At 54.6% G+C, this 23,894-nt stretch overlaps 1 protein-coding gene across 1 annotated transcript in view; it reads right to left on the bottom strand.

Annotated features, from left to right (window-relative positions):
* The window catches only part of LOC134979939 (acyl-coenzyme A thioesterase THEM4-like), a 170,362-nt gene that overhangs the window by 71,998 nt on the left and 74,470 nt on the right, over positions 1–23,894 (bottom strand). The window contains exon 4 of the mRNA XM_063946547.1: positions 10,029–10,182. Within this exon, the coding sequence (XP_063802617.1) occupies positions 10,029–10,182 (154 nt within the window). The remainder of the gene's footprint in view (positions 1–10,028; positions 10,183–23,894) is intronic.

A 23,894-nucleotide genomic window follows, 5' to 3' on the forward strand; every position in this document is an offset into this window, starting at 1 on the left:
GGGTGAGTAGTAGTGTAGTGTGTGTGGGGAAGGGGGTGCAGGTTAGTGGTGGTAGTGTGTAAGTGGGGAGAGGGTGCAGGATGAAAGGCAGAATAATGTGTTCAGGGAGGAGGTGCAGATAGTGTCGGTAGTATAGTGTGTGCGGGTACACGGGTGCAGGGTAGTGGTGGTAGTGTAGAGAGGGGAGGGGGTGCAGGGTGAGAAGTAGTGTACTGTGTGTGGGGAAGGGGGTGCAGGTTAGTGGTGGTAGTGTGTGAGTGGGGAGGGGGTGCAGGATGAAAGGCAGTATAATGTGTTCAGGGAGGAGGCGCAGATAGCGTCGGTAGTATAGTCTGTGCGGGTACACGGGTGCAGGGTAGTGGTGGTAGTGTAGAGAGGGGAGGGGGTGCAGGGTGAGAAGTAGTGTAGTGTGTGTGGGGAAGGGGGTGCAGGTTAGTGGTGGTAGTGTGTGAGTGGGGAGGGGGTGCAGGATGAAAGGCAGTATAATGTGTTCAGGGAGGAGGTGCAGATAGCGTCGGTAGTATAGTGTGTGCGGGTACACGGGTGCAGCGTAGTGGTGGTAGTGTAGAGAGGGGAGGGGGTGCAGGGTGAGAAGTAGTGTAGTGTGTGTGGGGAAGGGGGTGCAGGTTAGTGGTGGTAGTGTGTGAGTGGGAAGGGGGTGCAGGATGAAAGGCAGTATAATGTGTTCAGGGAGGAGGTGCAGATAGCGTCGGTAGTATAGTGTGTGTGCGGGTACACGGGTGCAGGGTAGTGGTGGTAGTGTAGAGAGGGGAGGGGGTGCAGGGTGAGAAGTAGTGTAGTGTGTGTGGGGAAGGGGGTGCAGGTTAGTGGTGGTAGTGTGTGAGTGGGGAGGGGGTGCAGGATGAAAGGTAGTATAATGTGTTCAGGGAGGAGGTGCAGATAGTGTCGGTAGTATAGTGTGTGCAGGTACACGGGTGCAGGGTAGTGGTGGTAGTGTAGAGAGGGGAGGGGGTGCAGGGTGAGAAGTAGTGTAGTGCGTGTGGGAAAGAGGATGCAGGTTAGTGGTGGTAGTGTGTGAGTGGGGAGAGGGTGCAGGATGAAAGGCAGTATAATGTGTTCAGGGAGGAGGTGCAGATAGCGTCGGTAGTATAGTGTGTGCGGGTACACGGGTCCAGGGTAGTGGTGGTAGTGTGTGAGTGGGGAGGGGGTGCAGATAGTGTCGGTAGTATAGTGTGTGCGGGTACACGGGTGCAGGGTAGTGGTGGTAGTGTAGAGAGGGGAGGGGGTGCAGGGTGAGAAGTAGTGTAGTGTGTGTGGGGAAGGGGGTGCAGGTTAGTGGTGGTAGTGTGTGAGTGGGGAGGGGGTGCAGGATGAAAGGCAGTATAATGTGTTCAGGGAGGAGGTGCAGATAGCGTCGGTAGTATAGTGTGTGCGGGTACACGGGTGCAGGGTAGTGGTGGTAGTGTAGAGAGGGGAGGGGGTGCAGGGTGAGAAGTAGTGTAGTGTGTGTGGGGAAGGGGGTGCAGGTTAGTGGTGGTAGTGTGTGTGTGGGGAGAGGGTGCAGGATGAAAGGCAGTATAATGTGTTCAGGGAGGAGGTGCAGATAGTGTCGGTAGTATAGTGTGTGCGGGTACACGTGTGCAGGGTAGTGGTGGTAGTGTAGAGAGCGGAGGGGGTGCAGGGTGAGAAGTAGTGTAGTGTGTGTGGGGAAGGGGGTGCAGGTTAGTGGTGGTAGTGTGTAAGTGGGGAGAGGGTGCAGGATGAAAGGCAGTATAATGTGTTCAGGGAGGAGGTGCAGAAAGTGTCGGTAGTATAGTGTGTGCGGGTACACGGGTGCAGGGTAGTGGTGGTAGTGTAGAGAGGGGAGGGGGTGCAGGGTGAGAAGTAGTGTACTGTGTGTGGGGAAGGGGGTGCAGGTTAGTGGTGGTAGTGTGTGAGTGGGGAGGGGGTGCAGGATGAAAGGCAGTATAATGTGTTCAGGGAGGAGGCGCAGATAGCGTCGGTAGTATAGTGTGTGCGGGTACACGGGTGCAGGGTAGTGGTGGTAGTGTAGAGAGGGGAGGGGGTGCAGGGTGAGAAGTAGTGTAGTGTGTGTGGGGAAGGGGGTGCAGGTTAGTGGTGGTAGTGTGTGAGTGGGGAGGGGGTGCAGGATGAAAGGCAGTATAATGTGTTCAGGGAGGAGGTGCAGATAGCGTCGGTAGTATAGTGTGTGCAGGTACACGGGTGCAGCGTAGTGGTGGTAGTGTAGAGAGGGGAGGGGGTGCAGGGTGAGAAGTAGTGTGTGTGGGGAAGGGGGTGCAGGTTAGTGGTGGTAGTGTGTGAGTGGGAAGGGGGTGCAGGATGAAAGGCAGTATAATGTGTTCAGGGAGGAGGTGCAGATAGCGTCGGTAGTATAGTGTGTGTGCGGGTACACGGGTGCAGGGTAGTGGTGGTAGTGTAGAGAGGGGAGGGGGTGCAGGGTGAGAAGTAGTGTAGTGTGTGTGGGGAAGGGGGTGCAGGTTAGTGGTGGTAGTGTGTGAGTGGGGAGGGGGTGCAGGATGAAAGGTAGTATAATGTGTTCAGGGAGGAGGTGCAGATAGCGTCGGTAGTATAGTGTGTGCGGGTACACGGGTGCAGGGTAGTGGTGGTAGTGTAGAGAGGGGAGGGGGTGCAGGGTGAGAAGTAGTGTAGTGTGTGTGGGGAAGAGGATGCAGGTTAGTGGTGGTAGTGTGTGAGTGGGGAGGGGGTGCAGGATGAAAGGCAGTATAATGTGTTCAGGGAGGAGGTGCAGATAGCGTCGGTAGTATAGTGTGTGCGGGTACACGGGTGCAGGGTAGTGGTGGTAGTGTAGAGAGGGGAGGGGGTGCAGGGTGAGAAGTAGTGTAGTGTGTGTGGGGAAGGGGGTGCAGGGTAGTGGTGGTAGTGTGTGAGTGGGGAGGGGGTGCAGGATGAAAGGTAGTATAATGTGTTCAGGGAGGAGGTGCAGATAGCGTCGGTAGTATAGTGTGTGCGGGTACACGGGTGCAGGGTAGTGGTGGTAGTGTAGAGAGGGGAGGGGGTGCAGGGTGAGAAGTAGTGTAGTGTGTGTGGGGAAGAGGATGCAGGTTAGTGGTGGTAGTGTGTGAGTGGGGAGGGGGTGCAGGATGAAAGGCAGTATAATGTGATCAGGGAGGAGGTGCAGATAGCGTCGGTAGTATAGTGTGTGCGGGTACACGGGTGCAGGGTAGTGGTGGTAGTGTAGAGAGGGGAGGGGGTGCAGGGTGAGAAGTAGTGTAGTGTGTGTGGGAAAGGGGGTGCAGGGTAGTGGTGGTAGTGTGTGAGTGGGGAGGGGGTGCAGGATGAAAGGCAGTATAATGTGTTCAGGGAGGAGGTGCAGATAGCGTCGGTAGTATAGTGTGTGCAGGTACACGGGTGCAGGGTAGTGGTGGTAGTGTAGAGAGGGGAGGGGGTGCAGGGTGAGAAGTAGTGTAGTGTGTGTGGTGAAGGGGGTGCAGGTTAGTGGTGGTAGTGTGTGAGTGGGGAGGGGGTGCAGGATGAAAGGCAGTATAATGTGTTCAGGGAGGAGGTGCAGATAGCGTCGGTAGTATAGTGTGTGCGGGTACACGGGTGCAGGGTAGTGGTAGTAGTGTAGAGAGGGGAGGGGGTGCAGGGTGAGAAGTAGTATAGTGTGTGTGGGGAAGGGGGTGCAGGGTAGTGGTGGTAGTGTGTGAGTGGGGAGGGGGTGCAGGATGAAAGGCAGTATAATGTGTTCAGGGAGGAGGTGCAGATAGCGTCGGTAGTATAGTGTGTGCGGGTACACGGGTGCAGCGTAGTGGTGGTAGTGTAGAGAGGGGAGGGGGTGCAGGGTGAGAAGTAGTGTAGTGTGTGTGGGGAAGGGGGTGCAGGTTAGTGGTGGTAGTGTGTGAGTGGGGAGAGGGTGCAGAATGAAAGGCAGTATAATGTGTTCAGGGAGGAGGTGCAGATAGCGTCGGTAGTATAGTGTGTGCGGGTACACGGGTGCAGGGTAGTGGTGGTAGTGTAGAGAGGGGAGGGGGTGCAGGGTGAGAAGTAGTGTAGTGTGTGTGGGAAGGGGGTGCAGGTTAGTGGTGGTAGTGTGTGAGTGGGGAGGGGGTGCAGGTTAGTGGTGGTAGTGTGTGAGTGGGGAGAGGGTGCAGAATGAAAGGCAGTATAATGTGTTCAGGGAGGAGGTGCAGATAGCGTCGGTAGTATAGTGTGTGCGGGTACACGGGTGCAGGGTAGTGGTGGTAGTGTAGAGAGGGGAGGGGGTGCAGGGTGAGAAGTAGTGTAGTGTGTGTGGGGAAGGGGGTGCAGGTTAGTGGTGGTAGTGTGTGAGTGGGGAGGGGGTGCAGGATGAAAGGCAGTATAATGTGTTCAGGGAGGAGGTGCAGATAGCGTCGGTAGTATAGTGTGTGCGGGTACACGGGTGCAGCGTAGTGGTGGTAGTGTAGAGAGGGGAGGGGGTGCAGGGTGAGAAGTAGTGTAGTGTGTGTGGGGAAGGGGGTGCAGGTTAGTGGTGGTAGTGTGTGAGTGGGAAGGGGGTGCAGGATGAAAGGCAGTATAATGTGTTCAGGGAGGAGGTGCAGATAGCGTCGGTAGTATAGTGTGTGTGCGGGTACACGGGTGCAGGGTAGTGGTGGTAGTGTAGAGAGGGGAGGGGGTGCAGGGTGAGAAGTAGTGTAGTGTGTGTGGGGAAGGGGGTGCAGGTTAGTGGTGGTAGTGTGTGAGTGGGGAGGGGGTGCAGGATGAAAGGCAGTATAATGTGTTCAGGGAGGAGGTGCAGATAGCGTCGGTAGTATAGTGTGTGCGGGTACACGGGTGCAGGGTAGTGGTGGTAGTGTAGAGAGGGGAGGGGGTGCAGGGTGAGAAGTAGTGTAGTGTGTGTGGGGAAGAGGATGCAGGTTAGTGGTGGTAGTGTGTGAGTGGGGAGGGGGTGCAGGATGAAAGGCAGTATAATGTGTTCAGGGAGGAGGTGCAGATAGCGTCGGTAGTATAGTGTGTGCGGGTACACGGGTGCAGGGTAGTGGTGGTGGTGTAGAGAGGGGAGGGGGTGCAGGGTGAGAAGTAGTGTAGTGTGTGTGGGGAAGGGGGTGCAGGGTAGTGGTGGTAGTGTGTGAGTGGGGAGGGGGTGCAGGATGAAAGGCAGTATAATGTGTTCAGGGAGGAGGTGCAGATAGCGTCGGTAGTATAGTGTGTGCAGGTACACGGGTGCAGGGTAGTGGTGGTAGTGTAGAGAGGGGAGGGGGTGCAGGGTGAGAAGTAGTGTAGTGTGTGTGGGGAAGGGGGTGCAGGTTAGTGGTGGTAGTGTGTGAGTGGGGAGGGGGTGCAGGATGAAAGGCAGTATAATGTGTTCAGGGAGGAGGTGCAGATAGCGTCGGTAGTATAGTGTGTGCGGGTACACGGGTGCAGGGTAGTGGTGGTAGTGTAGAGAGGGGAGGGGGTGCAGGGTGAGAAGTAGTATAGTGTGTGTGGGGAAGGGGGTGCAGGGTAGTGTTTGTAGTGTGTGAGTGGGGAGGGGGTGCAGGATGAAAGGCAGTATAATGTGTTCAGGGAGGAGGTGCAGATAGCGTCGGTAGTATAGTGTGTGCGGGTACACGGGTGCAGCGTAGTGGTGGTAGTGTAGAGAGGGGAGGGGGTGCAGGGTGAGAAGTAGTGTAGTGTGTGTGGGGAAGGGGGTGCAAGTTAGTGGTGGTAGTGTGTGAGTGGGGAGAGGGTGCAGAATGAAAGGCAGTATAATGTGTTCAGGGAGGAGGTGCAGATAGCGTCGGTAGTATAGTGTGTGCGGGTACACGGGTGCAGGGTAGTGGTGGTAGTGTAGAGAGGGGAGGGGGTGCAGGGTGAGAAGTAGTGTAGTGTGTGTGGGGAAGGGGGTGCAGGTTAGTGGGGGTAGTGTGTGAGTGGGGAGGGGGTGCAGGTTAGTGGTGGTAGTGTGTGAGTGGGGAGAGGGTGCAGAATGAAAGGCAGTATAATGTGTTCAGGGAGGAGGTGCAGATAGCGTCGGTAGTATAGTGTGTGCGGGTACACGGGTGCAGGGTAGTGGTGGTAGTGTAGAGAGGGGAGGGGGTGCAGGGTGAGAAGTAGTGTAGTGTGTGTGGGAAGGGGGTGCAGGTTAGTGGTGGTAGTGTGTGAGTGGGGAGGGGGTGCAGGATGAAAGGCAGTATAATGTGTTCAGGGAGGAGGTGCAGATAGCGTCGGTAGTATAGTGTGTGCGGGTACACGGGTCCAGGGTAGTGGTGGTAGTGTGTGAGAGGGGAGGGGGTGCAGGGTGAGAAGTAGTGTAGTGTGTGTGGGGAAGGGGGTGCAGGTTAGTGGTGGTAGTGTGTGAGTGGGGAGGGGGTGCAGGATGAAAGGCAGTATAATGTGTTCAGGGAGGAGGTGCAGATAGCGTCGGTAGTATAGTGTGTGCGGGTACACGGGTGCAGGGTAGTGGTGGTAGTGTAGAGAGCGGAGGGGGTGCAGGGTGAGAAGTAGTGTAGTGTGTGTGGGGAAGGGGGTGCAGGTTAGTGGTGGTAGTGTGTAAGTGGGGAGAGGGTGCAGGATGAAAGGCAGTATAATGTGTTCAGGGAGGAGGTGCAGATAGTGTCGGTAGTATAGTGTGTGCGGGTACACGGGTGCAGGGTGGTGGTGGTAGTGTAGAGAGGGGAGGGGGAGCAGGGTGAGAAGTAGTGTACTGTGTGTGGGGAAGGGGGTGCAGGTTAGTGGTGGTAGTGTGTGAGTGGGGAGGGGGTGCAGGATGAAAGGCAGTATAATGTGTTCAGGGAGGAGGCGCAGATAGCGTCGGTAGTATAGTGTGTGCGGGTACACGGGTGCAGGGTAGTGGTGGTAGTGTAGAGAGGGGAGGGGGTGCAGGGTGAGAAGTAGTGTAGTGTGTGTGGGGAAGGGGGTGCAGGTTAGTGGTGGTAGTGTGTGAGTGGGGAGGGGGTGCAGGATGAAAGGCAGTATAATGTGTTCAGGGAGGAGGTGCAGATAGCGTCGTTAGTATAGTGTGTGCGGGTACACGGGTGCAGCGTAGTGGTGGTAGTGTAGAGAGGGGAGGGGGTGCAGGGTGAGAAGTAGTGTAGTGTGTGTGGGGAAGGGGGTGCAGGTTAGTGGTGGTAGTGTGTGAGTGGGGAGGGGGTGCAGGATGAAAGGCAGTATAATGTGTTCAGGGAGGAGGTGCAGATAGCGTCGGTAGTATAGTGTGTGTGCGGGTACACGGGTGCAGGGTAGTGGTGGTAGTGTAGAGAGGGGAGGGGGTGCAGGGTGAGAAGTAGTGTAGTGTGTGTGGGGAAGGGGGTGCAGGTTAGTGGTGGTAGTGTGTGAGTGGGGAGGGGGTGCAGGATGAAAGGTCGTATAATGTGTTCAGGGAGGAGGTGCAGATAGCGTCGGTAGTATAGTGTGTGCGGGTACACGGGTGCAGGGTAGTGGTGGTAGTGTAGAGAGGGGAGGGGGTGCAGGGTGAGAAGTAGTGTAGTGTGTGTGGGGAAGGGGGTGCAGGGTAGTGGTGGTAGTGTGTGAGTGGGGAGGGGGTGCAGGATGAAAGGTAGTATAATGTGTTCAGGGAGGAGGTGCAGATAGCTTCGGTAGTATAGTGTGTGCGGGTACACGGGTGCAGGGTAGTGGTGGTAGTGTAGAGAGGGGAGGGGGTGCAGGGTGAGAAGTAGTGTAGTGTGTGTGGGGAAGAGGATGCAGGTTAGTGGTGGTAGTGTGTGAGTGGGGAGGGGGTGCAGGATGAAAGGCAGTATAATGTGTTCAGGGAGGAGGTGCAGATAGCGTCGGTAGTATAGTGTGTGCGGGTACACGGGTGCAGGGTAGTGGTGGTAGTGTAGAGAGGAGAGGGGGTGCAGGGTGAGAAGTAGTGTAGTGTGTGTGGGGAAGGGGGTGCAGGGTAGTGGTGGTAGTGTGTGAGTGGGGAGGGGGTGCAGGATGAAAGGCAGTATAATGTGTTCAGGGAGGAGGTGCAGATAGCGTCGGTAGTATAGTGTGTGCGGGTACACGGGTGCAGGGTAGTGGTGGTAGTGTAGAGAGGGGAGGGGGTGCAGGGTGAGAAGTAGTGTAGTGTGTGTGGGGAAGGGGGTGCAGGTTAGTGGTGGTAGTGTGTGAGTGGGGAGGGGGTGCAGGATGAAAGGCAGTATAATGTGTTCAGGGAGGAGGTGCAGATAGCGTCGGTAGTATAGTGTGTGCGGGTACACGGGTGCAGGGTAGTGGTGGTAGTGTAGAGAGGGGAGGGGGTGCAGGGTGAGAAGTAGTGTAGTGTGTGTGGGGAAGGGGGTGCAGGGTAGTGGTGGTAGTGTGTGAGTGGGGAGGGGGTGCAGGATGAAAGGCAGTATAATGTGTTCAGGGAGGAGGTGCAGATAGCGTCGGTAGTATAGTGTGTGCGGGTACACGGGTGCAGCGTAGTGGTGGTAGTGTAGAGAGGGGAGGGGGTGCAGGGTGAGAAGTAGTGTAGTGTGTGTGGGGAAGGGGGTGCAGGTTAGTGGTGGTAGTGTGTGAGTGGGGAGAGGGTGCAGAATGAAAGGCAGTATAATGTGTTCAGGGAGGAGGTGCAGATAGCGTCGGTAGTATAGTGTGTGCGGGTACACGGGTGCAGGGTAGTGGTGGTAGTGTAGAGAGGGGAGGGGGTGCAGGGTGAGAAGTAGTGTAGTGTGTGTGGGAAGGGGGTGCAGGTTAGTGGTGGTAGTGTGTGAGTGGGGAGGGGGTGCAGGATGAAAGGCAGTATAATGTGTTCAGGGAGGAGGTGCAGATAGCGTCGGTAGTATAGTGTGTGCGGGTACACGGGTGCAGGGTAGTGGTGGTAGTGTAGAGAGGGGAGGGGGTGCAGGGTGAGAAGTAGTGTAGTGTGTGTGGGAAGGGGGTGCAGGTTAGTGGTGGTAGTGTGTGAGTGGGGAGGGGGTGCAGGATGAAAGGCAGTATAATGTGTTCAGGGAGGAGGTGCAGATAGCGTCGGTAGTATAGTGTGTGCGGGTACACGGGTCCAGGGTAGTGGTGGTAGTGTGTGAGAGGGGAGGGGGTGCAGGGTGAGGTGTAGTGTGTGTGGGAAGGGGGTGCAGGGTAGTGGCAGTAGTGTAGTGTTTGTTGGGAGGCTGGTGCATGGTATAACTGTGATGCATACTCAGAAATCGAGTAAACCACTGACTGGCTGTGTGACCCATGGAGTCACGCAAGTTGGTGTCCGCAAGTCTTACACAGAGGCCAGGAAATCTCCATCCTCTGATGGAGATCCTGGCCTCTTGCTTTCCCGGAAATGGCAGCGACTTGCCTCCATTCGGAGAAACTGAGGCCATTGCTGACCCATATAGGCCCCAAAATTGTACAAGCGTCCTGTGCTGCAGGACCCATTCGTACATGCATAGAATGAGTCATGCTCATGCTCAAGGTACCAAACATTGGCCCTCATTCCGAGTTGTTCGCTCGGTATTTTTCATCGCATCGCAGTGAAAATCCGCTTAGTACGCATGCGCAATGTTCGCACTGCGACTGCGCCAAGTAACTTTACTATGAAGAAAGTAATTTTACTCACGGCTTTTTCTTCGCTCCGGCGATCGTAATGTGATTGACAGGAAATGGGTGTTACTGGGCGGAAACACGGCGTTTCAGGGGCGTGTGGCTGAAAACGCTACCGTTTCCGGAAAAAACGCAGGAGTGGCCGGGGAAACGGTGGGAGTGCCTGGCCGAACGCTGGGTGTGTTTGTGACGTCAACCAGGAACGACAAGCACTGAACTGATCGCACAGGCAGAGTAAGTCTGGAGCTACTCTGAAACTGCTAAGTAGTTAGTAATCGCAATATTGCGAATACATCGGTCGCAATTTTAAGAAGCTAAGATTCACTCCCAGTAGGCGGCGGCTTAGCGTGTGTAACTCTGCTAAATTCGCCTTGCGACCGATCAACTCGGAATGAGGGCCATTGTTACTTTGCACATCAGGACACAACTCCAACCACATTTCAGTAAGGCCCAATTACCTAAAGTGAAACTGGTTTTGCTCTTGCTGCAAGACATCATGATGCACCTTTGGTATTAATTAAATATTTTCAGTAATTATTTAAATATACTTCACTTTACAGGTTTGAGTCTTTTAGAAAAATAATACATATAGATAAAGCATAGCTTACCCTGGGGGCCCTTCCAGGTAGGGACCGGGCTGGAAGAGACAAACCATCCTTCTCTCTTCCTTGTTATAAAACATGCTGTACTCAAACCCAACACCGTCACTATCTAGGTTCCTAAGGAACAGGCGTTTGCCTATCCCTGTCTCCAAAGGGTCACCTGTAAATGAATGAAAGGTGAAGCGGCATTAAAGTGTTTCTGTTTATACAGTGGAGGCTGCCCTGATGCCCAATTTACAGTACTGCATCAGCTTACTATCTAACAGCTTTCATCAGCTTTACATTTCAATAAAAGGGTTTACAAAGTAAAAGGCTGGGCAACATTGGACCATGGGTTTGCAGGTTGGGCTGGAGTTTGGCACGTAAAACTGCTGTATCTGAAAATTCTGAGCTGCTCCCCTATGCAACCCCGTCATGACAGTCTTTTTCTGGTGCCTCGTGGATTAGGGCACATATGGGGGCTTCTATTCCTCCTTATTATTATATATAGTTTATTTTCTCTTTTTTTGTAACATTTTTCTTTTATTTATAAAGCTGGAGTGTGGCAGCTCGCTGTTTAGTTTCCAAGAGCAGTGGGGGTGACCAGTGCACTCTGGTTTCTACTGAGACTGCCTGGACCCGGACAGGTGAAAACCGGACCGGACCAAATTCCGGAATGCCGGACCGGATCAGCTCCCTGCAGCGACCTCTGCCGCTGGGGAGCTGTGAAAGCGCGTCCCCGTCCGGGGGGCGGGTCCGCGGACGGGCTGTCAGTGGGGAGGGAGAAATCCCTGCCGGCTCCCGCACGAAGCTGCTGCACTGCTAGGAGGCTGTCAGCCCTGCACAGTGGCGCTGTCTGTGCGCTGCTGTCACACAGGGGAACCGCTGTGCAGGGCTGACAGCCTCCCACCTACCCCGCTGGTACTACACTCGGGCAGAGGGATGGAGGGGGGAGAACGGACATAGCTGCTGGTGCTGCAGCTCATCTATTTCACACACTGGCTGCATAGGGAGGTTTTTTTTTTCTTTTTTAGAGCAGTATAAATATATAAATAAATAAATAAATAATAATAAATGACCACTTGCCCATTGTTTTTGTTGGGAGGGTAGGGGGTGTGACCACGCCGCCTTTATAAAAAAATATAATTAAAACTAATATTTATGAGCAGCGCCACATGCAGTGGTGCCAAGAGGTGGGTAATCAGGTATTAATTACCCTGTCCCAGGCTGCTGGAGGGGCCCGACAGGGGATTCTAAAACTAATATTTATGAGCAGCGCCACATGCAGTGGTACCAAGAGGCGGGTAATCAGGTATTAATTACCCTGTCCCAGGCTGCTGGAGGGGCCCGACAGGGGAGTCCACATCCCCCTTCCCAAATATACTTACGCTTGGCGGTACTGGGCAGCGTCCTGTAGTGCACATGCGTCATGTTCCCAGATGTCACTGGGCAGATGGCGCCGTCGGCCGAAGAGGAGGGACCTGCTTCCGATTAAGCAACCTGGCCCCTTTGCATAAATTGCACACAATTAATACTTTAATTAATCATATCTTTCAGAGGTGTAGATATGCACCCAATTTAGGCCACACCGCATTACATTACTGGGGCCCAGCATGGCTTTCCACGCCCCTGTGGGGTGGGGCGCCGTTATATCCATTCCGGTTGGTAAAATTGGGTGCAGAACACCCAGACAAACTTATATGCTATTGGTGCCGAAATAGGACATCCTTAGATATCAGTACCAGGTCCCGGAATGGGGGGCAGACCATCTTAGATACCTGTTCCGGGTTCCGGAACAGGATGCATACCACCTTAAATAGCCGTTTCATGTGCCGGAATTGTGTGCAGGATACCCAGACAACCTTAGATAGCCTTTCAGGGAGCCAGAATAGGGCGCAGACCACCTTAGATACCTGTTCCGGGTGCCGGAACAGGGCTCAAACCATCTTAGACAACCGGTCCGGATGCCGGAAAAGGAGGCAGACCACCTTAGATAGCTGTTTCAGGTACCGGAATGGTGTGCGAGACACCCAGACAAACTTATATAGCTGTTCAGGGTGCCGGAATAGGGCGCAGAACACCTTAGATACCTGTTCCGGGGGCCGGAACAGGGCTCAAACCATCTTAGACAACCGGTCCGGGTGCCGGAACAGGATGCAGACCATCTTAGATAGCGGTTTCAGGTGCCGGAATGGTGTGCAGGACACCCAGACAACCTTAGATAGCTGTTCCTGGTGCCGGAAAAGGGCGCAGACCACCTTAGATACCTGTTCTGGGTGCCGGAACAGCTCTCAAACCATCTTAGACAACCGGTCCGGGTGCCGGAACAGGATGCAGACCATCTTAGATAGCGGTTTCATGTGCCGGAATGGTGTACAGAACACCCAGACAACCTTAGATACCTGTTCAGGGTGCCGGAATAGGGCGCAGACCACCTTAGATACCTGTTCCGGGTGCCAAAACAGGGCTCAAACCATCTTAGACAACCGGTCCGGGTGCCGGAACAGTATGCAGACCATCTTAGATAGCGGTTTCAGGTGCCGGAATGGTGTACAGAACACTCAGACAACCTTAGACAGCTGTTATGGGTGCCTTGAAAGGCCGCAGACCACCTTAGATACCTGTTCCGGGTGCCAAAACAGGGCTCAAACCATCTTAGACAACCGGTCCGGGTGCCGGAACAGGATGCAGACCATCTTAGATAGCGGTTTCATGTGCCGGAATGGTGTACAGAACACCCAGACAACCTTAGATAGCTGTTCAGGGTGCCGGAATAGGGCGCAGAACACCTTAGATACCTGTTCCGGGTGCCGGAACAGGGCTCAAACCATCTTAGACAACCGGTCCGGGTGCCGGAACAGGATGCAGACCATCTTAGATAGCGGTTTCATGTGCCGGAATGGTGTACAGAACACCCAGACAACCTTAGATACCTGTTCCGGGTGCCGGAAAAGGGCGCAGACCACCTTAGATACCTGTTCCGGGTGCCGAAACAGGGCTCAAACCATCTTAGACAACCGGTCCGGGTGCCGGAACAGTATGCAGACCATCTTAGATAGCGGTTTCAGGTGCCGGAATGGTGTACAGAACACCCAGACAACCTTAGACAGCTGTTCAGGGTGCCTTGAAAGGCCGCAGACCACCTTAGATACCTGTTCCGGGTGCCGGAACAGGGCTCAAACCATCTTAGACAACCGGTCCGGGTGCCGGAACAGGATGCAGACCATCTTATATAGCGGTTTCAGGTGCCGGAATGGTGTGCAGGACACCCAGACAACCTTAGATAGCTGTTCCGGGTGCCGGAAAAGGGCGCAGACCACCTTAGATACCTGTTCTGGGTGCCGGAACAGGGCTCAAACCATCTTAGACAACCGGTCCGGGTGCCGGAACAGGATGCAGACCATCTTAGATAGCGGTTTCATGTGCCGGAATGGTGTACAGAACACCCAGACAACCTTAGATACCTGTTCAGGGTGCCGGAATAGGGCGCAGACCACCTTAGATACCTGTTCCGGGTGCCAAAACAGGGCTCAAACCATCTTAGACAACCGGTCCGTGTGCCGGAACAGGATGCAGACCATCTTAGATAGCGGTTTCATGTGCCGGAATGGTGTACAGAACACCCAGACAACCTTAGATAGCTGTTCAGGGTGCCGGAATAGGGCGCAGAACACCTTAGATACCTTTTCCGGGTGCCGGAACAGGGCTCAAACCATCTAAGACAACCGGTCCGGGTGCCGGAACAGTATGCAGACCATCTAAGATAGCGGTTTCAGGTGCCGGAATGGTGTACAGAACACCCAGACAACCTTAGACAGCTGTTCAGGGTGCCTTGAAAGGCCGCAGACCACCTTAGATACCTGTTCCGGGTGCCAAAACAGGGCTCAAACCATCTTAGACAACCGGTCCGGGTGCCGGAACAGGATGCAGACCATCTTAGATAGCGGTTTCATGTGCCGGAATGGTGTACAGAACACCCAGACAACCTTAGATAGCTGTTCAGGGTGCCGGAATAGGGCGCAGAACACCTTAGATACCTGTTCCGGGTGCCGGAACAGGGCTCAAACCATCTTAGACAACCGGTCCGGGTGCCGGAACAGGATGCAGACCATCTTAGATAGCGGTTTCATGTGCCGGAATGGTGTACAGAACACCCAGACAACCTTAGATACCTGTTCCGGGTGCCGGAAAAGGGCGCAGACCACCTTAGATACCTGTTCCGGGTGCCGAAATAGGGCTCAAACCATCTTAGACAACCGGTCCGGGTGCCGGAACAGTATGCAGACCATCTTAGATAGCGGTTTCAGGTGCCGGAATGGTGTACAGAACACCCAGACAACCTTAGACAGCTGTTCAGGGTGCCTTGAAAGGCCGCAGACCACCTTAGATACCTGTTCCGGGTGCCGGAACAGGGCTCAAACCATCTTAGACAACCGGTCCGGGTGCCGGAACAGGATGCAGACCATCTTATATAGCGGTTTCAGGTGCCGGAATGGTGTGCAGGACACCCAGACAACCTTAGATAGCTGTTCCGGGTGCCGGAAAAGGGCGCAGACCACCTTAGATACCTATTCTGGGTGCCGGAACAGGGCTCAAACCATCTTAGACAACCGGTCCGGGTGCCGGAACAGGATGCAGACCATCTTAGATAGCGGTTTCATGTGCCGGAATGGTGTACAGAACACCCAGACAACCTTAGATACCTGTTCAGGGTGCCGGAATAGGGCGCAGACCACCTTAGATACCTGTTCCGGGTGCCGGAACAGGGCTCAAACCATCTAAGACAACGGGTCCGGGTGCCGGAACAGTATGCAGACCATCTTAGATAGCGGTTTCAGGTGCCGGAATGGTGTACAGAACACCCAGACAACCTTAGACAGCTGTTCAGGGTGCCTTGAAAGGCCGCAGACCACCTTAGATACCTGTTCCGGGTGCCAAAACAGGGCTCAAACCATCTTAGACAACCGGTCCGGGTGCCGGAACAGGATGCAGACCATCTTAGATAGCGGTTTCATGTGCCGGAATGGTGTACAGAACACCCAGACAACCTTAGATAGCTGTTCAGGGTGCCGGAATAGGGCGCAGAACACCTTAGATACCTGTTCCGGGTGCCGGAACAGGGCTCAAACCATCTTAGACAACCGGTCCGGGTGCCGGAACAGGATGCAGACCATCTTAGATAGCGGTTTCATGTGCCGGAATGGTGTACAGAACACCCAGACAACCTTAGATACCTGTTCCGGGTGCCGGAAAAGGGCGCAGACCACCTTAGATACCTGTTCCGGGTGCCGAAACAGGGCTCAAAGCATCTTAGACAACCGGTCCGGGTGCCGGAACAGTATGCAGACCATCTTAGATAGCGGTTTCAGGTGCCGGAATGGTGTACAGAACACCCAGACAACCTTAGACAGCTGTTCAGGGTGCCTTGAAAGGCCGCAGACCACCTTAGATACCTGTTCCGGGTGCCGGAACAGGGCTCAAACCATCTTAGACAACCGGTCCGGGTGCCGGAACAGGATGCAGACCATCTTATATAGCGGTTTCAGGTGCCGGAATGGTGTGCAGGACACCCAGACAACCTTAGATAGCTGTTCCGGGTGCCGGAAAAGGGCGCAGACCACCTTAGATACCTGTTCTGGGTGCCGGAACAGGGCTCAAACCATCTTAGACAACCGGTCCGGGTGCCGGAACAGGATGCAGACCATCTTAGATAGCGGTTTCATGTGCCGGAATGGTGTACAGAACACCCAGACAACCTTAGATACCTGTTCAGGGTGCCGGAATAGGGCGCAGACCACCTTAGATACCTGTTCCGGGTGCCAAAACAGGGCTCAAACCATCTTAGACAACCGGTCCGTGTGCCGGAACAGGATGCAGACCATCTTAGATAGCGGTTTCATGTGCCGGAATTGTGTACAGAACACCCAGACAACCTTAGATAGCTGTTCAGGGTGCCGGAATAGGGCGCAGAACACCTTAGATACCTGTTCCGGGTGCCGGAATAGGGCTCAAACCATCTTAGACAACCGGTCCGGGTGCCGGAACAGGATGCAGACCATCTTAGATAGCGGTTTCATGTGCCGGAATGGTGTACAGAACACCCAGACAACCTTAGATACCTGTTCCGGGTGCCGGAAAAGGGCGCAGACCACCTTAGATACCTGTTCTGGGTGCCGAAACAGGGCTCAAACCATCTTAGACAACCGGTCCGGGTGCCGGAACAGTATGCAGACCATCTTAGATAGCGGTTTCAGGTGCCGGAATGGTGTACAGAACACCCAGACAACCTTAGACAGCTGTTCAGGGTGCCTTGAAAGGCCGCAGACCACCTTAGATACCTGTTCCGGGTGCCAAAACAGGGCTCAAACCATCTTAGACAACCGGTCCGGGTGCCGGAACAGGATGCAGACCATCTTAGATAGCGGTTTCATGTGCGGAATGGTGTACAGAACACCCAGACAACCTTAGATAGCTGTTCAGGGTGCCGGAATAGGGCGCAGAACACCTTAGATACCTGTTCCGGGTGCCGGAACAGGGCTCAAACCATCTTAGACAACCGGTCCGGGTGCCGGAACAGGATGCAGACCATCTTAGATAGCGGTTTCATGTGCCGGAATGGTGTACAGAACACCCAGACAACCTTAGATACCTGTTCCGGGTGCCGGAAAAGGGCGCAGACCACCTTAGATACCTGTTCCGGGTGCCGAAACAGGGCTCAAACCATCTTAGACAACCGGTCCGGGTGCCGGAACAGGATGCAGACCATCTTAGATAGCGGTTTCATGTGCCGGAATGGTGTACAGAACACCCAGACAACCTTAGATACCTGTTCCGGGTGCCGGAAAAGGGCGCAGACCACCTTAGATACTTGTTCCGGGTGCCGAAACAGGGCTCAAACCATCTTAGACAACCGGTCCGGGTGCCGGAACAGGATGCAGACCATCTTAGATAGCAGTTTCATGTGCCGGAATGGTGTGCAGGACACCCAGACAACCTTAGATAGCTGTTCAGGGTGCCGGAATAGGGCGCAGGACACCGTAGATACCTGTTCTGGGTGCCGGAACAGGGCTCAAACCATCTTAGACAACCGGTCCGGGTGCCGGAACAGGATGCAGACCATCTTAGATAGCGGTTTCATGTGCCGGAATGGTGTACAGAACACCCAGACAACCTTAGATACCTGTTCCGGGTGCCAGAAAAGGGCGCAGACCACCTTAGATACCTGTTCCGGGTGCCGAAACAGGGCTCAAACCATCTTAGACAACCGGTCCGGGTGCCGGAACAGTAGGCGGACCATTTTAGATAGCTGTTTCATGTGCCGGAATGGTGTGCAGGACACCAAGACAACCTTAGATAGCTGTTCCGGTTGCCGGAATAGGGCGCAGACCACCTTAGATACCTGTTCCGGGTGCCGGAACAGGGCTCAAACCATCTTAGACAACCGGTCCGGGTGCCGGAACAGTAGGCGGACCATTTTAGATAGCTGTTTCATGTGCCGGAATGGTGTGCAGGACACCAAGACAACCTTAGATAGCTGTTCCGGTTGCCGGAATAGGGCGCAGACCACCTTAGATACCTGTTCCGGGTGCCGGAACAGGGCTCAAACCATCTTAGACAACCGGTCCGGGTGCCGGAACAGTAGGCGGACCATTTTAGATAGCTGTTTCATGTGCCGGAATGGTGTGCAGGACACCAAGACAACCTTAGATAGCTGTTCCGGTTGCCGGAATAGGGCGCAGACCACCTTAGATACCTGTTCTGGGTGCCGGAACAGGGCTCAAACCATCTTAGACAACCGGTCCGGGTGCCGGAACAGGATGCAGACCATCTTAGATAGCGGTTTCATGTGCCGGAATGGTGTACAGAACACCCAGACAACCTTAGATACCTGTTCAGGGTGCCGGAATAGGGCGCAGACCACCTTAGATACCTGTTCCGGGTGCCGAAACAGGGCTCAAACCATCTTAGACAACCGGTCCGGGTGCCGGAACAGTATGCAGACCATCTTAGATAGCGGTTTCAGGTGCCGGAATGGTGTGCAGGACACCAAGACAACCTTAGATAGCTGTTCCGGTTGCCGGAATAGGGCGCAGACCACCTTAGATACCTGTTCTGGGTGCCGGAACAGGATGCAGACCATCTTAGATAGCGGTTTCAGGTGCCGGAATGGTGTGCAGGACACCCAGACAACCTTAGATAGCTGTTCAGGGTGCCTTAAAAGGCCGCAGACCACCTTAGATACCTGTTCCGGGTGCCGGAACAGGGCTCAAACCATCTTAGACAACCGGTCCGGGTGCCGGAACAGGATGCAGACCATCTTAGATAGCGGTTTCATGTGCCGGAATGGTGTACAGAACACCCAGACAACCTTAGATACCTGTTCAGGGTGCCGGAATAGGGCGCAGACCACCTTAGATACCTGTTCCGGGTGCCAAAACAGGGCTCAAACCATCTTAGACAACCGGTCCGGGTGCCGGAACAGTAGGCGGACCATTTTAGATAGCTGTTTCATGTGCCGGAATGGTGTGCAGGACACCAAGACAACCTTAGATAGCTGTTCCGGTTGCCGGAATAGGGCGCAGACCACCTTAGATACCTGTTCCGGGTGCCGGAACAGGGCTCAAACCATCTTAGACAACCGGTCCGGGTGCCGGAACAGTAGGCGGACCATTTTAGATAGCTGTTTCATGTGCCGGAATGGTGTGCAGGACACCAAGACAACCTTAGATAGCTGTTCCGGTTGCCGGAATAGGGCGCAGACCACCTTAGATACCTGTTCTGGGTGCCGGAACAGGGCTCAAACCATCTTAGACAACCGGTCCGGGTGCCGGAACAGGATGCAGACCATCTTAAATAGCGGTTTCATGTGCCGGAATGGTGTGCAGGACACCCAGACAACCTTAGATACCTGTTCCGGGTGCCGGAAAAGGGCGCAGACCACCTTAGATACCTGTTCCGGGTGCCGGAACAGGGCTCAAACCATCTTAGACAACCGGTCCGGGTGCCGGAACAGGATGCAGACCATCTTAGATAGCGGTTTCATGTGCCGGAATGGTGTACAGAACACCCAGACAACCTTAGATAGCTGTTCCGGTTGCCGGAATAGGGCGCAGACCACCTTAGATACCTGTTCCGGGTGCCGGAACAGGGCTCATAGATGGAATAGGATGCAAACCACCTTAGATACCCATTTCTGGTTCCTGGAACGGGGCGCAGTCCACCTTAGATAGCAGTTCTGGTTGCCGGAATGGGCTGCAGACCACCTTACATAGTCGTTCTGGGTGCTGGAAGGAGGTGCATAACACCAGGACTACCTTACACAGCCAGAACGGGTGCTGGAACGGGCTGCAGACCACCTTTGATAGCCACTCCGGGTGCCTGAACCACCATAGATTGTCGTCCCGGAAGGGGGTGAAGAACACAGTCAGAAGGGGTGTTGGAATGGTCAGGAGATTACTGTAGATAGCCAATCCAGGTGCTGGAATGGGCCGCATACTACCATAGATAGGCATTCCTGGTGACAGAGCAGGCACAGACCACCATAGACAGCCATTCCAGGTGCCGGAATGGGGTGCAGACCACATTGTATAGCCGTGTCGGTTACCGGAACGGGGTGCAGAACACCTAGACCACATTACGCAAAAAATCTGGGTGCCGGAACCAAGAGCAGATCACTCTAGATAGCCATTCCGGGTGCCGAAACAGGGTGCAGTCCACCTTAGATAGCCGTACCGGGTACCACAACAGGGTGCAGAACACCCAGACCATATTACGCAACCATTCCATGTGCCGTAATGGGCAGCAGATCAACGTAGATAGCCATTCCGTGTGCCGGAATTTGACGCAGGCCCCCTTAGATGGTCATTCCGGGTGCAGGAAAGAGGTGTTGAAAACCCAGACCACATTACACAGCCATTGTGGTTGACGGACCAGGCAGCAGATCACCGTAGATAGCATTCCGGGTGCCGGAATGGGGCACAGTCCACCTTAGATAGCCGTTCCGAGTGCCAAAATGGGGCGCAGTCCACCTTAGATAGCCGTACCGGGTACCAGAATGGGGTGCAGAACACCCAGACCACATTAAACAGCCATTCCCGGTGCGGGATCAGGCAGCAGATCACCGTCGATAGCCATTCTGGGTGCCGGACCAGGCAGCAGATCACCGTAGATAGCCATTCCGGGTGCCAGAACGGGGCGCAGTCCACCTTAGATAGCTTTTCCGGGTTCCGGAAAAGGGCTCAAACCATCATAGACAACCGTTCCGGGTGCCGGAACGGGGTGTAGAATATCCAGACCACATTACACAGCCATTCCGGGTGCCAGAACAGGAAGCAGATCACTGTAGATAGCCATTCCGTGTGTCAGAATAGGGCGCAGGCCACCTTAGATAGCCCTTCCAGGTGCCGGAATGGTCCACAGGCCACCTTACATAGCCGTTCCGGGTGCTGGAAGGAGGTGCAAAACACAGAGACCACATTACACAGCCATTCAGGGTGCCGGTTCAGGCAGCAGATCACCATAGCTAGCCATTCCAGGTACCGGAATAGGGCGCAGGCCACCTTAGATAGCTGTGCCGGGTGCCAGAATAGGATGTAGATCCCCTTAGATACCCATTCTGGGTTCCGAAACGGGCAGCAGACCACCTTAGATACCCATTCTGGGTACCATGCTGGTGTGCAAAACACAGAGACATCTTTAGATAGCCGTGCTGGGTTTCAGAATTGAATGCAGACCACCTTAGATAATCATTCTGTGTGTCGGAATGGGGTGCAGAAACACCCATACATCCTTAGATAGTCAGCACCCCCACAGCCGCGTTCCCGCCGCCGCCAGGCAACCAGGCATTGGCATGCTGCAGTGACTGCATCATTCTGTACAACCTACGCTCTGCCCCTCCCCGAATCCCAATGTCCGCAGTAGGAGAAGAACACAGCGTGGGTGACAGGCCCATAGCCAGGTGGAAGCAGCTGCTCTGGAGGCTGAAGTAAGTATAACACACACACACACACACACACACACACACACACACACACACACACACACACACACACACAACCAGGACACCCAGACAACCTTAGATACCTGTTCCGGGTGCCGGAAAAGGGCGCAGACCACCTTAGATACCTGTTTCGGGTGCCGGAACAGGGCTCAAACCATCTTAGACAACCGGTCCGGGTGCCGGAACAGGATGCAGACCATCTTAGATAGCGGTTTCATGTGCCGGAATGGTGTACAGAACACCCAGACAACCTTAGATAGCTGTTCCGGTTGCCGGAATAGGGCGCAGACCACCTTAGATACCTGTTCCGGGTGCCGGAACAGGGCTCATAGATGGAATAGGATGCAAACCACCTTAGATACCCATTTCTGGTTCCTGGAACGGGGCGCAGTCCACCTTAGATAGCAGTTCTGGTTGCCGGAATGGGCTGCAGACCACCTTACATAGTCGATCTGGGTGCTGGAAGGAGGTGCATAACACCAGGACTACCTTACACAGCCAGAACGGGTGCTGGAACGGGCTGCAGACCACCTTTGATAGCCACTCCGGGTGCCTGAACCACCATAGATTGTCGTCCCGGAAGGGGGTGAAGAACACAGTCAGAAGGGGTGTTGGAATGGTCAGGAGATTACTGTAGATAGCCAATCCAGGTGCTGGAATGGGCCGCATACTACCATAGATAGGCATTCCTGGTGACAGAGCAGGCACAGACCACCATAGACAGCCATTCCAGGTGCCGGAATGGGGTGCAGACCACATTGTATAGCCGTGTCGGTTACCGGAACGGGGTGCAGAACACCTAGACCACATTACGCAAAAAATCTGGGTGCCGGAACCAAGAGCAGATCACTCTAGATAGCCATTCCGGGTGCCGAAACAGGGTGCAGTCCACCTTAGATAGCCGTACCGGGTACCACAACAGGGTGCAGAACACCCAGACCATATTACGCAACCATTCCATGTGCCGTAATGGGCAGCAGATCAACGTAGATAGCCATTCCGTGTGCCGGAATTTGACGCAGGCCCCCTTAGATGGTCATTCCGGGTGCAGGAAAGAGGTGTTGAAAACCCAGACCACATTACACAGCCATTGTGGTTGACGGACCAGGCAGCAGATCACCGTAGATAGCATTCCGGGTGCCGGAATGGGGCACAGTCCACCTTAGATAGCCGTTCCGAGTGCCAAAATGGGGCGCAGTCCACCTTAGATAGCCGTACCGGGTACCAGAATGGGGTGCAGAACACCCAGACCATATTAAACAGCCATTCCCGGTGCGGGATCAGGCAGCAGATCACCGTCGATAGCCATTCTGGGTGCCGGACCAGGCAGCAGATCACCGTAGATAGCCATTCCGGGTGCCAGAACGGGGCGCAGTCCACCTTAGATAGCTGTTCCGGGTTCCGGAAAAGGGCTCAAACCATCATAGACAACCGTTCCGGGTGCCGGAACGGGGTGTAGAATATCCAGACCACATTACACAGCCATTCCGGGTGCCAGAACAGGAAGCAGATCACTGTAGATAGCCATTCCGTGTGTCAGAATAGGGCGCAGGCCACCTTAGATAGCCCTTCCAGGTGCCGGAATGGTCCACAGGCCACCTTACATAGCCGTTCCGGGTGCTGGAAGGAGGTGCAAAACACAGAGACCACATTACACAGCCATTCAGGGTGCCGGTTCAGGCAGCAGATCACCATAGCTAGCCATTCCAGGTACCGGAATAGGGCGCAGGCCACCTTAGATAGCTGTGCCGGGTGCCAGAATAGGATGTAGATCCCCTTAGATACCCATTCTGGGTTCCGAAACGGGCAGCAGACCACCTTAGATACCCATTCTGGGTACCATGCTGGTGTGCAAAACACAGAGACATCTTTAGATAGCCGTGCTGGGTTTCAGAATTGAATGCAGACCACCTTAGATAATCATTCTGTGTGTCGGAATGGGGTGCAGAAACACCCATACATCCTTAGATAGTCAGCACCCCCACAGCCGCGTTCCCGCCGCCGCCAGGCAACCAGGCATTGGCATGCTGCAGTGACTGCATCATTCTGTACAACCTACGCTCTGCCCCTCCCCGAATCCCAATGTCCGCAGTAGGAGAAGAACACAGCGTGGGTGACAGGCCCATAGCCAGGTGGAAGCAGCTGCTCTGGAGGCTGAAGTAAGTATAACACACACACACACACACACACACACACACACACACACACACACACACACAAACCAGGGCTGTCTTAACAGCAGTGTAGGCCTCTGAGCACAGCAGTGCACTGGGGCCCCTATCCATCCTGCAGCAGTAGGGGTGGGGGATTGCTATCAGCGGGTGCTTTGATGTCCCATGGGCGGTAGGGGGTGTTCTATGGGCCCGATTCAGGTTGGATCGCAATATGCGATCCAACAGCAAAAATTACTAAAAAGATTTGGGCGCATGCGCAGGGCACGTCCTGTGCATGCGCTCGAATTTTCTGTGGGTGCCCGCAGAAAATGAGACCGCCTCTGCCTGTCAATCAGGCAGAGGTGTTTGCAGGGCAGGGGGGGGGGGGGGGGTAACGCTCCTTTTATAAAAGCAGGGATGGAGCATTGCGGGGGCGTGGCTTAGAAATGGGAGCGTGCCAGCGTGAACCGGTGGGGCGTGATCGGGGCTGCTGCGTTACAAGAGCCTGCCCTAACCAATATGATGCCCTAGGCAAGATTTTGGCTGGTGCACCCTAGCACCACCGCTAGTTCCGCCTCTGATCCTGCAACCCTTTCCCAGCACCATCACCCCTTACCCATAGCAGTCCTCATTTTGGTGCTCCTACCCACTATATTTTAAATAGGAACAGTTTGCACATTCGGCGCACAGCCCAAAGAGGGGTGTGTTCTTTCTGGGAAGGGGCATGACCACACAATAGTC

The sequence above is a fragment of the Pseudophryne corroboree genome, chromosome 12 (genome assembly GCF_028390025.1).
Source record: "Pseudophryne corroboree isolate aPseCor3 chromosome 12, aPseCor3.hap2, whole genome shotgun sequence".
In the NCBI taxonomy this organism is placed as follows: Eukaryota; Metazoa; Chordata; class Amphibia; order Anura; family Myobatrachidae; genus Pseudophryne; species Pseudophryne corroboree.